At 43.8% G+C, this 17,736-nt stretch overlaps 1 protein-coding gene across 2 annotated transcripts; it reads right to left on the bottom strand.

Moving 5' to 3' along the window:
- Positions 1-10,238: 10,238 nt before the first annotated feature.
- Positions 10,239-13,802, bottom strand: LOC123045680 (14-3-3-like protein GF14-B). 2 transcript variants are annotated; one of them, XM_044468824.1, is made up of 6 exons: positions 13,443-13,802; positions 12,368-12,817; positions 12,212-12,290; positions 11,943-12,065; positions 10,678-10,794; positions 10,239-10,576 (listed from the first exon to the last, which is right to left on the bottom strand). In XM_044468824.1, exons 2-6 carry the CDS (start codon positions 12,775-12,777, stop codon positions 10,514-10,516), a joined length of 792 nt encoding a protein of 263 aa, XP_044324759.1. In that variant the 5' UTR covers positions 12,778-12,817; positions 13,443-13,802; the 3' UTR covers positions 10,239-10,513. The 2 variants fall into 2 exon arrangements, with proteins under 2 accessions (XP_044324759.1, XP_044324758.1); XM_044468823.1 differs by having other exon boundaries at positions 13,544-13,755.
- Between the last annotated feature and the right edge of the window lie 3,934 nt (positions 13,803-17,736).

Genomic DNA, 17,736 nt, shown 5'->3' with positions numbered 1-17,736 from the left:
ATCCCTTAACCAAGTTTTTGCCATGAGAGTCCACCATACCTACCTATGGATTGAGTAAGATCCTTCAAGTAAGTTGTCATCGGTGACTGCAATAAAAATTGCTCTCTAAATATGTATGACTTATTAGTGTGAAGAAAATAAGCTTTATACGATCTTGTTATGGAAGCAATAAAAGCGACGGACTGCATAATAAAGGTCCATATACAAGTGGCAATATAAAGTGACATTCTTTTGCACTAAGATTTTGTGCATCCAACCATAAAAGCGCATGACAACCTCTGCTTCCCTCTGCGAAGGGCCTATCTTTTACCTTATGGCTTTTACTTTATGCAAGAGTCAAGGTGATCTTCACCTTTCCCTTTTTCATTTTATCCTTTTGCAAGCACCTCGTGTTGGAAAGATCATGATATATATATCCAATTGGATGTAAGTTAGCATGAACTATTATTGTTGACATCACCCAAAGGTGAATGTGTTGGGAGGCAAAATTATAAGCCCCTAGCTTTCTCAGTGTCCGATTAAAACTCCATAACCATAAGTATTGCGTGAGTGTTAGCAATTGTGGAAGACTATATGATAGTTGAGTATGTGGAGTTTGCTAAATCAAATCCCTGACATAGACCCTTCCTGAAAATAAGATGAATTGTAATTGTTTGATGACTGAGAATGAATTTTGCTAGTTTTCAAGAAAGTTTATGGTCTATGCTTTAACATGTGAATAGCTTGTTACTTGATCATGAAAAGTTTTATGAGATGAGCTACTATTATGACATATAATCATGCTAGAAAAGGTGATTAAAATTATCATTGATCAAACTTGTGCACCTGCTAGCATTCACACTTCATAAATTCTTTCTTTTATCATTGACCTACTCAAGGACGAGCAGGAATTAAGCTTGGGGATGCTGATACATCTCCAACGTATCTATAATTTATGAAGCATTCATGCTATTATATTATCTGTTTTGGATGTTTATGGGCTTTATTATACATTTTCATATTATTTTTGGGACTAACTATTAACCGGAGGCCCAGCCCATATTGTTGTTTTCTTGCCTATTTCAGTGTTTCGAAGAAAGGGATATCAAACGGAGTCCAATCAGAATGAAACCTTCGGGAAAGTTATTTTTGGAACGGAAGCAATCCAGGGACTTGGAATGCACGTAAGGGAAGCAACAAGGAAGCCACGAGGCAGGGGCGCGCCCTCCACCCTCGTGGGCCCCTCGTGGCTCCCCTAACCGACTTCTTTCGCCTATATATCTCCATATACCCTAAAAACATCAAGGACAACAATAGATCGGGAGTTCCGCCGCCGCAAGCTTCTGTAGCCACCAAAAACCAATCGGGACCCTGTTCCGGCACCCTGCCGAAGGGGGGGATCCCTCACCGGTGGCCATCTTCATCATCCGGGCGATCTCCATGACGAGGAGGGAGTAGTTCACCCTTGGGGCTGAGGGTATGTACCAGTAGCTATGTGTTTGAACTCTCTCTCTCTCTCTCTCTCTCTCTCTCTCTCTCGTGTTCTTGATTTGGCACGATCTTGATGTATCGCGAGCTTTGCTATTATAGTTGGATCTTATGATGTTTCTCCCCCTCTACTCTCTTGTAATGGATTGAGTTTTCCCTTTGAAGTTATCTTATCAGATTGAGTCTTTAAGGATTTGAGAACACTTGATGTATGTCTTGCTGTGCTTATCTGTGGTGACAATGGGATATTCACGTGATTCACTTGATGTATGTTTTGGTGATCAACTTGCGGGTTCAGTGACCTTGTGAACTTATGCATAGGTGTTGGCACACGTTTTTGTCTTGACTCTCTAGTAGAAACTTTAGGGCACTCTTTGAAGTACTTTGTGTTGGTTGAATAGATGAATCTGAGATTGTGTGATGCATATCGTATAATCATGTCCACGGATACTTGAGGTGACAATGGAGTATCTAGGTGACATTAGGGTTTTGGTTGATTTGTGTCTTAAGGTGTTATTCTAGTATGAACTCTATGATAGATTGAACGGAAAGAATAGCTTCATGTTATTTTACTACGGTCTCTTTAATAGATAGATCAAAAAGGATAACTTTGAGGTGGTTTCGTACCCTACCATAATCTCTTCGTTTGTTCTTTGCTATTATTGACTTTGGAGTGACTCTTTGGTGCATGTTGAGGGATAGTTATATGATCTAATTATGTTATTATTGTTGAGAGAACTTGCACTAGTGAAAGTATGAACCTTAGGCCTTGTTTCCTAGCATTGCAATACTGTTTATGCTCACTTTTACCACTTGTTACCTTGTTGTTTTTATAATTTCAGATTACAAATACCTTTATATACCATCCATATTGCACTTGTATCACCATCTCTTTGCCGAACTAGTGCACCTATACAATTAACCATTGTATTGGGTGTGTTGGTGACACAAGAGACTCTTTGTTATTTGGTTGCAGCGTTGTTTGAGAGAGACCATCTTCATCCTACGCCTCTCACAGATTGATAAACCTTAGGTCATCCACTTGAGGGAAATATGCTACTATCCAACAAACCTCTGCACTTGGAGGCCCAACAACGTCTACAAGAAGAAGGTTGTGTAGTAGACATCAGCTTCCTACTCAATGCGTATAGCTATCTTACCCTCTTGATCGGCTTCCATGCCATATTATGGGTCACTTGGGGGCTTCCTACTCAATGTGTATAGCTATCATACCCTCTTGATTGGCTTCCATGCCATATTACGGGTTAAACCTGCCTGTTTGCAACTTGCTACTCGGCCAGGTGACCCGTCGTACTCTTGAAAGTCAATCTTCAATGACCCTGAATTGGTCAAGGTTAAAACGGTGGTTCTTGTCATGTGAGAGACGGCTTACAAAAAGATAGGATAAACTCACATGTCTGGTGCAGTTTCTCTGCTATGTGGTTTGTTCGTACTCTTAACAGTCAATCTTCTTGCAAGAACCTGAACTAGTTAAGGTTAAAACGGCAGATTGATGTCATGTGAGAGCCGACTTACGGGTTGAAAGGCTATCATGCCAAGCTTCTTTGAAGTAAAAATTGAGTTTTTCAAAACCAATCTTTTTGGGTCGTGCTCTATAAAGCGGCTTAACTCATATTTCAGATGGACATATTCTCTATTTCTGTTTGCGGAAATTTTGTCATTTTATGTAGAGGTGATGAATTATATCAGTTCAGGTTATATTGCTCTAGGTTGAGCCTATTGAGGTTATAAGTCTACTATAAGTCTCCCTGGATTGTTGGGTTGTTTAACTCGCCCTGGATTGTTATTATAAGTCACTAGTACAAGACAATGATGGATCTGTTACATATTATATCTCAAGCCTTCAAGAAATTTTGGCAATATTGAAAGACCAGATGTGCATATATATGGCAAGATCATAAAGGTTAAGTCACTGAAGCACAGTTGCCATAACATGCTCGAAGGCATGACAAAGCAGATAATTGTTTTTAACTACCTATTACTTACATGGATTCAGCTCACCCTAAATATTCTTCAAAGTTTTTCAGGAGTTACATCACTCCTTTGAACCAGCTCCAGAACCGTCTGGGTTATGACCAGCCGAGTTAAGGTCTTCATGGCGCTTTGCAGTTGAGGAGTCCGGGTCATCCCGTGCCGGCTCTTCGACGCTTGCAATCTGGAGATTGTCCGACATCCAGTTGATGTCAGTTAACGCCTCAAAGGTTGCTTCATCATTAAGGATGGCAGAAGTGTCAATGTCAGGAGAGAAAATCTGCTTACGCCTTTGAGGGGTTAAGTCCACATGCGTCAGCGGCTTAATACGAACATTATTGCTATCATAACCTGCCTCATACTTTGATAGATCCGCCTCTTGTGCAAGTTGGCAGGCTAGAGGCCTCATCTCTTTGACACATTTGGAAAAGTCGTCTTCTTCAAAGATAGATCCATCATCATTAAACTCTGGACACCCACCAGCCATCTCTATTGGGTCCAGTTCTGATTGCCAACCTTTGGCCCGGCTTAGTGTCGTGATGGCTCCTATGTGGGCGGCTGACAATTTCAGCTCCTTAACTTGCTCTAGCACAGTTGATATATGGTCAAGCATAGTCTTTATGAGTGCTAGAGGTCTCTTTCCGTTTGATATAGCTACAAGTGTGTGTAGGCTTCCAACGTATAGTTGTTTCGTTAAAGAATAGACAACCTTAAGCTTCAGCAACATATTTTGTCCAAGGCTAGCACTTCTGGCACCTGTTAAGCAGTTTAAACATGAGTCACCAGGCGGGTTACAAGCCATATTACAAGTCACCAGGCAAGTTAATATCATATCACAAGTTGCCAGGCAAGTCGATGGAGTTATGTATATGTTTCACTTACCAAATATGATGGTTTTCATGTGGGAAATATGTTGTTTCAAGCCAGAGAGCTCTTCAGTTGTAGCTTTAAGTTCTGCTTCATCATCTTCCGCTCTTTTAAGAAGCGTGGCCTTCTCAGTCTCCCAGGCGGCTCTTTCTCCATCAAAATTGGTCTTGATCTTCTCAATGTCCTCCAAGGATGATTTCAGGCTTAATTCAGCCTTGGCACGTTCATTTTGTTGTATTTCCAAACTTTTTCTCAAATCAGCGATGTTTGACTTGCCCAAGCTCAAAGCTTCTTGCCAAGGGTTACAAGAAATCATAAAGATCAAATAAGTTCTAAGGTGATTGAATTCAACAATGGTATCTGGTGATTGAATTCAACAATGGTATCTAAGTCCCAAGCACATTGCAAGCAATACATCTGGCACTTGGGGGCTAATGTACGCTGAAATTTTTAACCCGGCGATACAGAAGACCTGGCTCATCTTTGTAAAGATAAGTTGGCCCTTGGGGGCTACACACACTTCTTTACAAAGTATTATTTTTCAAGACACGACTCATCTTTGAAAGATAAGCCGGCCCTTGGGGGCTACACTTTGGAAATTTTCACTAGTCTCAAGCATACTCAATAGTATTATTATACTTAAGACTTGGGGGCTAATATGGACATACATATGCAAGGCTAAAGAGGGGTTCAATATATTTATACCTCATACTTACGCTTCATCAAGTTGACTAACCCGGCCTCCATATCCTGGCTTGCATGATGGCAGCTTAAATAGCTTGCGTGCAGTTTGCCTGCGCTGAATGAGGAATAGTTTTCCAAATCCAGTTTAGCCTTGCCTTTCTCCAATGAAGGTGTTTCTTCCTTAGCCGAGTGCTTGGCTAGCACTCTGGAGACTTCGGGCACCTTAAAAGTTGACCCAGTAACAACAATATCATCAACATTGTCATTAGTCGGGCTCTTGTCAGTTGATTTGGTAGGAGAGGTAGGCTTGGGACTTGTCGGGTCATGGTTGGGTGTCGAGTTAACATCAGTGTCCATGGGCTCAAAAGCTGTAATGTCAATCTGTGGAGGCGGGTCATCTTGCTGGTTCATAGGATCTTCAGGATTCTGGATTGGGACCTCAGGGGTCTCCAGCACCTGCTTCTCCGGCTCAGAAGCCTCGGGGGCCTTGGAAGAGCTGCCCACCTTTTGCTTTTTACCCATTTTTTGCTTTGCCCCTGTGACAAGAATACAAGAGTTTATGAGTATATGACAACAATTTTTTTATCAACAAATGAAGACACTTACCCCTGGGCAACAATGAAGACAGAAAGTTGTGTTCCAGTTGAGTCGCCAGATGATGGAGGCATTCCTTGATAGTTTGAGTCAGAAGCATTAAGAGGTTTACGCATGAGACCGGCTTGTGGAAGGGATAGAGTCGGGCTATGAGGCACCTCATTGCGACGTTTCCGGGGAGACGGCATGTTGGATAAGCCGGCCACAAGATCTTTAGTGCCGCCACTCCGGGTCTGACGCCTAGACTCATGTTGTTGCTTTTTCAAAAGAAAGTTGGGGTCCAAATAAGCATGAGGGTGAGAAAACCTTACTTTCTGGCTGACCCGTCGTGTTTTCTTTCTTGGCAAGGGTTTTGAGTCGGAGGAGACGGGAATTACCTCTTCTGCGTTGGCCTGGCTTGTCTCCACTTCGTCCTGAGAGGAATCAACATCAATAAGTTGCATGAAAAGAAGACCAACGGAGTCAAGTTCTACCTCTGACTCATCTAGCTCGAGTAGCTCTTCTACCATATGTTTCTTACGGCAACTTCCACCTTGAGGCTTCACTGCTTTAGTCTTCTTAGTTGGTGGAGCTATTATTATTTTCCTCTTCCAGAAGGGATGATTAGCCTGTGTACATGTACATGTTGGCAATGGTTTAAAAGGGGTAAAATATAAAGGATAAATAAGCGAAAGGAAGATTTATTCAAAGTACTCACTATTAGGGGTCGTATTAAGAGTGCGGAAGGGATTCAGCCCCGCCTTATTGCAAGCTTCTTGAGGCTCCCCAAGCAAAGACTTAACCATTTCATTGATCTATTTATTAGTCAGAGGCTTTTGATTGTAGCTTTGTGGATCCTTCACATCACCAGTGTATTGACACATTAAGCCACTATGCCGACTCAATGGAAGAATCCTCCGTGAGACCCAGCAACGGGTCAAATCGACTCCAGTTAAGCCATTGGCTATTAAGGCCCTTATCTTTGAAAACATATGCGCATACTGAGCACGCTCTGCAGTAGTTAAACAACCAGGAAGCTCGGTGTTGGTGCTGAGCCAGTAGGGCCGATAACCCGGCAAAGGGTTCTCTTTAGCCAGAGCAGTGTTTTGACAATAGAACCAAGTGTTGTTCCAGCGCTTGGGGTGACTTGGCAGCACAGCTGAGGGAAAAGTGACATCTCTTCGCCTCTGAATGGAAACACCCACGAGCTCAAGACTGGGTTCGTCCGTCATCTCCGTTTGGCCGTTGATATAAAAGAAATCCTTGAAGAGTTCAATAGTGGGCTCCTCTTGAAGGTATACTTCACAGAATACTTGGAATTGGCATAGATCGGTGACAGAATTGGGACCAATATCTTAAGGATGAAGCTTGTAAAAATGTAGAGCATCTCGGAAGAATTTTGAGCCAGGTGGTGAAAAGCCATGAAGAAGGTGATATGTAAAAACTATAACTTCACCCTCTCTGGGTTCAGGAATGGACTCAGGACCTGGAACCCGCCAGTGGATAACATCCTTAGCTGGAAAAATACCCATGTCTACGTACTCGTTTAGCATGAGTTCTGAGACTTGGGAAGCAACCCAGTCACAAGAAGTGGGAGTTCTAGACATGATTGGCTAGGTTAAGAACTGCAAGCAAGGAGTAAAAGCATGGCGAGTTAAAACTACAATGATAAACCGCCTATGGTGATTACATGATATTTCAACAATGATGGGCCAATTATAACTATAAGACGGTAAACACGTTGCCGTGAGACGTAAAGAAATTATGAGCCGCCCTAGCCATGGAGTATAGTGACTATCGGGGTATGAGAATATGGCGGTTTAAGTTATGACAGTGTAAACCGGCAGCATGTTGGCGGGTCAATTGAAAGAAGCAGTTTATGGAATTCTTGGCGAGTTACAAGTTCATTGTTAAGCCAACCGAAAAGTGAAGGGCGGGTCAATTATCTGAGGAATCCTAGATTGGTGAAATTCCGCTAAGTATAGAACAAACAGATTTCACAATTTGCAGCTATATTTGTGGATCTACGGCAGTTCGAAAAAGGGAAATAATTGCAAAACCTAACGGTGGCAGTAGAAGAGCTAGTGGGGTGTTCATTGAATTGTAGAAGAAAAATTACCTACACGGGATACAAGGATGAAGACTAAAACTGCTACCACGTTACTTCTATAGTGATTTTGGATTGAAATACAAGTATTGTACAAGAACAAGATGAACGCCGATGAACTCCATGAACTCAGTGACCTAATGCAGATCTGAGGAAGGAGAAGGATGATACCTGACCGTGCTGGAGGAGAGAGGAAGTGTGATGCCGAGCTGTGGTCACGACAGGTTGATGCGGCGGCCTCGACGGAGTGGATGGTGCAGTTCGACTGGTGCGGCAGAGCTCTGGTCGCGGCGGGCATTGCGACGAAGAAGAAGTGGGGGTGACGGGGTAAAGTAAATAGAGATGGACCCCCGTGCCTATTTATAAGGGAAAGGTGGCAACAGTGAAACGACATGCACGAAGATCAAGGAGGCGTCATAACTGCTATAACAAAAAAGGTGCCTCAATTTTTGGAATGGACGATTAGTGCGAAAGATCCGTTGTGACCTCATGAAGGTTTTTTCTGAATTTATGAAGATGACGTCATCCTTTTATATGGCGGATTAAGAAGATCTATTCAAGGTTAAAGTGTTTAGAAGGGTTAAAGAAGACTCGCCAACCAGAGGTATTGAAGATTAACATGAACAAGTTCAAATCAATCTGTGGCCTAATGTTGGGGATATAACCCCATGGTGAGACCCGCCCTAACAGGGCCAGGTTAGGCTGTTGGCGACTCATAAAGGAAGCCTTAGACATGCCCAAGAAACCAAGGTACGGATCCAGGAGGCGGCTTATGAGGTGGGCCGGTTCAAGGCCCAAGACCAGAAGACGGTGCGTGACCCAAAGGTGTAAGTCACCCAACAACGACTTGCCAAGGAAGGCAAGATGATGTAGAGCTGGCGTCGGTTATGAAGTATAAGCCGGTTCGGACTCTTGTAAGCCCAGGGCCTCGACCTGTGTATATAAAGGCGAGTCCCTGCCGTGGGTTAAACTCAAGTTACAATCAGTCGATAGCTAGATTAAGCGATTCCGCTCCCTTGTAATCGGTACTCAAGCAATAGCAACAAGAGCAGGAGTAGGCTTTTACCTCCACCTTGAGGGGCCGAACTTGGGTAAACTCGTATCTTTTGTCCCGTTCAACCCCTTCGAGCTAATCATCGTAGCGATGGCCTCGCACCTAAGTCCTTTCACTAGGGCATCTGCCGTGTTAACCCCACGACAGTGTGGAAAGAGGTCAATGCTTGGCTCGGATTAAGCGATAGTATGGCTAGCATTTGGGCGACTATGACCATGGTGAGTAAATGGTTGATCGACTTTGAGGGTTTGTTACAATGTCGCTGCCACCACTATGATTACCGTCGCCAAGATGGAGGAAGTTTGCTTATGGGTGGCCACAAAGGTCAGTCATTTGAGTATAGTAATATCGCGAGAGCAGCTGTTTTCCACTCCTCTCCATATGAAATTGAGCGACAATTAATTCCGGGCGAAGGAAGTAGCACCATTTTGCGGCATAGGGCTTAAACGTCTTAATTTAAAATGTTATTTAAAAAAATCCAAATATAGGTTACTCCCTTCGTTTTTTTATACAGGATCACTTCATATGTTTATGGAATTGACCACTTATTTTACCAATAAAATGTGTGTTATACGCCATTGGATACACATTTCAAACAACTTTCCGAAGATATATTTTTATGACCAATACTTATATTTTGTTAATCAAAATTATAAGTCAAAGTTTAAACGAAGTGATCTTGTGTATACAAAAACGAATGGAATACCTTGTTTAAAGAAAACAATCTTCCTCGTAAGTCAAATGTCTGTCATCTCCTTTTGCAATTTGCTCAAGTTTTTGTTGGTTTCTTGTGTATTTTGTTAGTATCAAACCCACAAAGCAGCACATTTAGTTGACATCTCTCTCTATCGTTTTCATCGGAAACATTTAGTATTAGTTGACATCTCTCTCTATCGTTTTCATCGGAAAGGAGTTTTCACGTTTAGCAAGGAGAACTACGAGTTGTCACGTTGTATTCGTTTGATTGATTGATTCCCATGTTACAGAAACGATCAGAAGATTCCTCACCCTCAATCTTCAAAAAGAAAAAAGAACGGAAGAGGAAATCATGGCCGAGCAGCTCTGCTGCTGATTCGCCGGGCAATCAGGCTCCGCTCCGAGCCTCCGCCACATGCATCACACGATTCTTGCGTGACGCACAGATCAACACTCGCACATGCTGGCACCGCCGCAAATCCCTACAGAAAAGCATTCCGCCCAACAGCTCCCGGATCGCGGGCCAGAGGCACCGCTAGAGCAGCTAAGGGCAGGAGTCGGGAATTAGGGAGAGGGCGGAGATGGGCTAGGACGTCTGTTTAAGAATTTCAGGTACAGAAAGGGCTGCGTCCATCGAATAATTAACGCATTTTGTCAGCGCTTATCCGGAGCAAACAACCCGGACAATCCCATTTCCCAAATAAGCCAGCCACAAAGCCAGATTCAGTGCGAGTACACCCCACGAAAAACAACCAAAAAACTGAAACAGAACAGGGCCAGACACAGACGCAGGATCACTCACGATAAGAAGCAATATTAAGGCAGAACGAAAATACGAACGGCCACCACCACCACTGTATGGGGCTCCCCCCAGGCCAGACCAAGGAGGCAGTCCCCGCCTGCTACGCTACAAGCGGCGACCACAACCTTCCCTGGCAACATAACATATGGGGAGCCCCAAATCTTGCAATAATAACCATAACACATCTACCACACGATCCAGAGCACATTGCAACGGTCATTGACAGTAGCAAACACTAGCTAGTAGCTTGCGGGGCATCGCAAAGCCGGCTTTACTGCCCCTCGCTGGAGTCATGCTTCGGAGCCTCCCTGATCTCCTCCTCCGCGGTGTCCTCCTGATAAAAAGCCAAGGAAGTCGGTTACGGTTGTTCAAGGGGGAAGGATGGTTTCAAAGAACACGACAAGATAAAAGGTGCGCTTGCGAAATAGACGATACCGTGATGTCGGAAGTCCAGAGGGTCAAGTTATCACGAAGGAGTTGCATGATCAAGGTGCTGTCCTTGTAGGATTCTTCGCTCAAGGTGTCCAGCTCCGAAATGGCCTCATCGAATGCCTGTAGAATCAAATGTAACGTCATCATGATGCCAAGTTGCAAAGAATGTCTAAAGGAAGATCCAAAGCTTATAAATAAATAAATAAAATAAAATTCGAGATGAAAGTCCAAAATGGGCCAGAAGAATAAATAACTGAAATGAAATTAACGATGAAATGTTACATATAAAAATATAATAAAAAATACTCCATTTTGCATCAAAGAATCTAATTATTAAGAAAATTGGCACTTTACGACGAACTGTTGGCCAAGTTCTGCTACAACTGTGGAAGATTATTTTTATCCATTATTCTCTAGAAGACACTTCTACACCAAATATAAAGGCACTGAGAACAGGTCAAGTACAAGCTCGCATTCATGAGTCACAACAGCTAGTACAACAAACACTGGCGTTCAACCAATAATACAAGGGAGAGATACTTAATGATAATATAATCATACAAGATTAGGTACACCAGTGACCACATGTTTCTTTTTGTGGATAGTGGGCACACTCAACAACCACAGTTGACAAGCAATGCAAGGATTTTGTTATCTCCCAGACCACAGCTAAAGATAATGGAAGTTCCATTTTGGTTCTAAAGTCAAATGACCAAAACAAACTAATATGGATTGCCGTGTGCTCTGTCCATGATCACAAGCAAAGAGTGTCCGCCAAAATATATAAGGGGATATCAAATTCACTAGTTCAGTAGATGAAAAACAGATTGCATTATTTTCTCCAGTTGTGAAGTTTTATATATGCAAATAAGATGTGGTACTTACACAATGGTGTACTGCACCCTCAAATGTCTCATTTGTATCCCTTTTGCATGCTTAAAAATTGCTATACTATTGTGTGCTCAAAACAGCACAAAGAAGGTGGCAGTGTAAATATGACAAAAACAATGTGATTTGGATCAAATATTAGCCAAATTGCTGCTGGTCTATTTGTCATAAGATCTGCATGTATTACGAGACACATTATGTGTAATTAGTTTTACCAGTTCACCTTATAAAATATGAAAGCATCATTCAGAGAAAAATAATTTAATTACATTTATAGTGTATCTAGCACGGCACAAGCAACAACAGAACATCTAACTGACTCAGAAAAACTAACATGCACAGGCAAAAACAGAACATCTAACTGACTCAGAAAAACTAACCTGTTTTGCGAGATTGCAAGCACGATCAGGCGAGTTGAGGATCTCATAATAGAACACCGAGAAGTTTAGTGCCAGCCCAAGCCTAATCGGATGAGTTGGAGCCAGCTCAGCCAAAGCAATATCCTGATAGATTATACAACAAATCGAACCTTTTTAAACAAGAGAAGTAGAACATATTATATAATCCAAAAGAAACATTCAACAAATTCAGAAGAATGAATTCTTCGCCAATAAATTGACATTGTTAAATATGAAAACAAGTGATCAACCTGAGCAGCCTTGTATGCCACCATGGTATTCTCAGCAGCATCCTTCCTCTCAGGCCCACTCTTGAATTCGGCAAGATACCTATTTATCACAGTTGCTTCAGCTAATGAAAATTCACAATCCCATAATTAATGAAGAATCTCTACGGGCCATCATACCTGTAGTAGTCACCCTTCATCTTAAGATAAAAGACCTTGGACTCAGGGGCAGTGGAAGACGGGACAAGGTGGGTTTCGAGCAGCTTGAGGATGCCATCACAGATCTTGCTAAGCTCAGTTTCGATCTTGCCACGGTATTCCTTGATGAGTGTGACCCGGTCCTCGTTGCCACGGCTCTCCTCCTTCTGTTCAATGGAGGAGATGATGCGCCATGAGGCACGGCGGGCTCCAATCACATTCTTGTATGCAACAGAGAGGAGGTTGCGCTCCTCCACAGTGAGTTCCTCGGAGTCGACGGTCTTGGCCACCTTCTCCATGAACTCAACCATCTCCTCGTACCTCTCAGCCTGCTCAGCGAGCTTAGCCATGTACACATTCTCCTCACGGGAAAGCTCCGCTGGTGCCGTCATCTTCACAGTTCACGATTTAAATTTTTTCTGAATGCCAAATCTGCAGGATCAAAGAGAAAAACAACAGTTAACTGCTCGCCCCAAATCATTTCTTTCCCAATATTGATATGGATATGTACAAATACATAATTCTACAATGAGTAATCTATGATCGACGCACAAATACACATGTCACGAGACAAAATTCCACAAGGAAAGCACTACTTTTTAAACAAAAAAATAACTGTAATTCTTTCCGATAGACCGCAAATACCGAAAACAGGTTTGATTTCGAATTGTGTACTGTACACTAGCATATTAAGAAGGCCAATTCTGTATATCACCGTGCCCCGCATATCCGAGGCAACTACAACCCCTGCAATACTGCAAAGCATCGGATCTAGTAATCTGCTGTAATATATCGACACGAGAGGGGGAAAACGAAGTAACGAAATTCCCGCATGCAAAACATACACGAAACCCAGGCTTCGACGGGATCCGACGTGCGGCAAATCCTATCAAACCAGTCGCGGATAGATCACAACGATCCAGAAGCAGTACCATTCACTACGCACGGTAACAATTATGTACGAAACAACAGATTTAGCCCGAGAATTCAGGCACAAGAAATCCCGTCAAAACACCGCAGATCAGGGCGACAGGAGGGGATGAAGGGGTGGGGGTACCAGTGAAGATCTAGTCGAACGACGACGATAATCGGAGGAGAATTGAGAGACGGGGAGGCGAGATTTGATTTGGGGAGGAAACGGCAGGAGCGGCTGGGTACCTGCGTCTGCGTCTGTCGCCGCTGGTCTCCTCGTCGCGCTTGGGCTTTCGAACTGGTGAGGAGGAGGCGGCGCCCGGGGGGCCTAGAAAAGCAACCCCCGAGACCCCTGCGCCCAATGGGGCCCCGACGCGTGGCCCCGCCTGTCCCCACGGCGCAGCGGGACAACCGAGGGTTTGCGATGGGGACGACCGACGACAGGCTGCCCCACGCGTCAGCGGGCCCGGGCGCGTCGTGCCGATAAGCTCGACCACCGCCGCGACAGCCTAGCGTCGTTGGAGTGGATCGGCGCGGGATGGCAAGGCGTCTCGTCACGGGGTGCGTGGCCACCCCGCCGCCCCTGCCCGGTGGGTCCGGGTGACGCGCGTGAGGAGATTTCGGCGCGTAAATGAGATTTGGGCGGGTGTGGAGCGTGGACGGACCGACTGGGCGGCGGCGCGGGGCCGTGGCGCTGACGAGGCCGCGGGGCCCGCGCGGCGGGGGGTGGGGTGGGGTTCACGTGGTGTGCGTCTGACGCAGGCGACGCGAGGCGGCGGCGGTGCGTTCGGCGCTCGGGTTGGTGACTTGGAATACGTTTTAGTCCCATGATTAAAAATAGTGGGACTAAAACTTGCTAGTCTCACCTATGTTTGGATCCAAGTACTAAAGAGACTAAAATCTAGTTGTTGAGCATTTATTATCCTCCAAACCCTCCAATCCAGAACTAAGGAGAGGAATTAAATGAGGAGAGAGAGAGCTAATACATATTTTAGTAGGTTTCCCATGACTAAAAGATTTTAGCCTCAAGACTAGTCCTAGCCTCTCTTTAGTCAGGGGGACTTGGAACTTTAGCCTCTAAAAAGACTATTTTTAGTCAGACTAAAAATAGTCCCTTGTGTCCAATCACCCTCTTGGCTCGGGCGACGCCAACGACCAGCCAACCGGCCGCCCACCTGCTCCATTCAATTCAATTTTCTTCGCCCGCCTGGGAGGGAAGAAAATGCGGCTGCGTTTTCTGTGGGCGCGGTGGTAATGGATTAGCTGTCTACCTCCCCGTCGACGCGGACGAAGACATGCCTGATTCGTAGAAAATTCAGTTCAGTTTCGGCGACTGGCAGAGAGCGTCAGATCCAAGATGCCTGGCATGGCAGGGGTAACCTTTTTTTTGGAAATGTACTATGAATTTGTTAATTTGACAGTAACATACATGAACAAATCTTTGACGCAGCCATATTTTTTAACGGGCGCGTATAATCTACTTGGCCAAATGTCCATACTACTGACACCCTCAAATGTCCCGGCCATCGAACACAATCTCTCAAAATGTCCTCAATTTCAAATATTTCAAGCACGGAATTTATACATGCAAACAATTTCAAATTAAACCTAAACTAAACCTAAATAGCAGACGGTGACATGTAATTGATATGTCATTTTGCATCATGCTTTTATATCAATATTTATTGCATTTTGGGCTGTTACTACATATTATAGCACAATGCTTATGATTTTTCTCTCTTATTTTACAAGGTTTACATGAAGAGAGAGAATGCCGGCAGCTAAAATTTTGGGCTGAAAAATGAACAAATATTAGAGACCTATTCTGCACAACTTTAAAAGTCCTGAAACTTCACGGAGAGTCATTTTGGAATTAATAAAAAATATTGGACGAAGAAAGCACCAGAGGGGGGCTACCAGCCATCCACAAAGGTTTGCACATGCATAATACTCGGGTTAAACTTGACGAGCCTAGCATGTACAGACATGGCCTCGGAACACTGGAGACTGATACGTCCATTTGCATCATGTTTTTATATTGATATTTATTGCATTATGGGTTGTTATTACACGTTATATCACAATACTTATGGCTATTTTCTCTTATTTTACAAAGTTTACATGAAGAGGGAGGATGCTAGCAGCTGGGATTCTGGGCTAGAAAAGGAGCAAATATTAGAGACCTATTATGCGCAACTCCAAATGTTCTGAAACTCCACGAAAGTTATTTTTGGAATTAATAAAAAATACTGGGCGAAGAAAGTACCAGAGGGGGCCCACACCCTGTCCATGAGGGTGGGGGCGCGCCCTACCCCCTGGGCGCGCCCCCTACCCTGTGGGCCCCTTGTCAGGCCTCCGATGCCCACCTTCTGCTATATGGTGTGTTTTGACCTGAAAAAAAAACAGAAGGAAGCTTTCGGGACGAAGTGCCGTCGTCTCGAGGCGGAACCTGGGCAGAACCAATCTAGGGCTCCAGCGGAGCTGGTTTGCCGGGGAAACTTCCCTCCCGAAGGGGGAAATCGAAGTCATCGTCATCACCAACGATCCTCTCATCTAGAGGGGGTTAATCTCCATCAGCATCTTCACCAGCACCATCTCCTCTCAAACCCTAGTTCATCTCTTGTATCTGATCGCTGTCTCAAAACCTCAGATTGATACCTGTAGGTTGCTAGTAGTGTTGATTACTCTTTGTAGTTGATGCTAGTTGGTTTATTCGATGGAAGATCATATGTTCAAATTCTTAATGATAATTAATGCTCCTCTGATAATGAACATGAATATACTTTGTGAGTAGTTACGTTTGTTCCTGAGGACATGGGAGAAGTCTTGTTATAAGTAATCATGTGAATTTGGTATTCGTTTGATATTTTGATGAGATGTATATTGTCTTTCCTCTATTGGTGTTATGTGAACATCAACTACATGACACTTCGCCATGATTTGGGCCTAGGGGAAGGCATTGGGAAGTAATAAGTAGATGATGGGTTGCTAGAGTGTGAGAAGCTTAAACCCTACTTTATGTGTTGTTTCGTAAGGGGCTGATTTGGATCCGTATGTTTCATGATATGGTTAGATTTATCTTAATTCTTCTTTCGTAGTTGCAGATGCTTGCGAGAGAGGTTCATCATAAGTGGGAGGCTTGTCCAAGAAACGACAACGCCCAAGCACCGGTCCACCCACATATCAAATTATCAAAGTAACGAACGCGAATCATATAAGCATGATGAAAACTAGCTTGACATTAATTCTCATGTGTCCTCGGGAGCGCTTTGATTTATATAAGAGTTCGTCCAGGCTTGTCCTTTGCTACAAAAAGGATTGGGCCACCTTGCTGCACCTTAGTTACTTTTGTTACTTGTTACTCGTTACGAATTATCTTACCACATAACTATTTGTTACCGATAATTTTAGTGCTTGGAGAGAATACCTTGCTAAAAACCGCTTGTCATTTTCTTCTGCTCCTCGTTGGGTTCGACACTCTTACTTATCGAAAGGACCTATACTTGTGGGTCATCAGTAGGCATGGCCTCCTAGGCCATTTGAACAACAATCGTCATCCAGGAAGCGGTTGAGGGAGCCGGGCCAGCCGCCGCGACATCTGTCTCAAGTGGCGGCAGTGCACATGTGCATCTGCCCCTTCTCCTCCTCGCAGAGCATGCACTGTTGTGCTTCGACTCGATGACCCCGAGCTAGAAGATGTCGTTATTGATCTGCCGACAAGGTATGGGTCTGATATGAAGACCAATGGGTCAAAAAATGGGATATCCTCTTCTTTGGCTACACCAATTAATGTAGTAGATTATGTTGGAAACATGCCCTAGAGGCAATAATAAATTAGTTATTATTATTATATTTCCTTGTTCATGATAATCGTTTATTATCCATGCTATAATTGTATTGAAAGGAAACTCAGATACATGTGTGGATACATAGACAGCACCATGTCCCTAGTAAGCTTCTAGTTGACTAGCTCGTTGATCAATAGATGGTTACGATTTCCTGACCATGGACATTGGATGTCGTTGATAACGGTATCACATCATTAGGAGAATGATGTGATGAACAAGACCCAATCCTAAGCCTAGCACAAAGATCGTAGTTCATATGCTAAAGCTTTTCTAATGTCAAGTATCATTTCCTTAGACCATGAGATTGTGCAACTCCCGAATACCGCAGGGATGCTTTGGGTGTACCAAACGTCACAACGTAAATGGGTGGCTATAAAGGTGCACTACAGGTATCTCCGAAAGTGTCTGTTGGGTTGGCACGAATCGAGACTGGGATTTGTCACTCCGTGTAAACGGAGAGGTATCTCTGGGCCCACTCGGTAGGACATCATCATAATGTGCACAATGTGACCAAGGGGTTGATCACGGGATGATGTGTTACGGAACGAGTAAAGAGACTTTCCGGTAACGAGATTGAACAAGGTATCGGCA

Source organism: Triticum aestivum, chromosome 2B (genome assembly GCF_018294505.1).
Source record: "Triticum aestivum cultivar Chinese Spring chromosome 2B, IWGSC CS RefSeq v2.1, whole genome shotgun sequence".
In the NCBI taxonomy this organism is placed as follows: domain Eukaryota; kingdom Viridiplantae; phylum Streptophyta; class Magnoliopsida; order Poales; family Poaceae; genus Triticum; species Triticum aestivum.
This window is presented reverse-complemented; position numbering and strand designations above follow the sequence as displayed.

Coding starts and splice junctions, on each gene's coding strand:
- LOC123045680 (XM_044468824.1), bottom strand. CDS start 12,777: ATGACGGCACCAGCGGAGCTTTCCCGTGAGGAGAATGTGTACATGGCT. Junction 12,291..12,367: donor ATGAAGGGTGACTACTACAG/GTATGATGGCCC, acceptor TGTGATAAATAG/GTATCTTGCCGAATTCAAGA. Junction 12,066..12,211: donor TGGCATACAAGGCTGCTCAG/GTTGATCACTTG, acceptor ATAATCTATCAG/GATATTGCTTTGGCTGAGCT.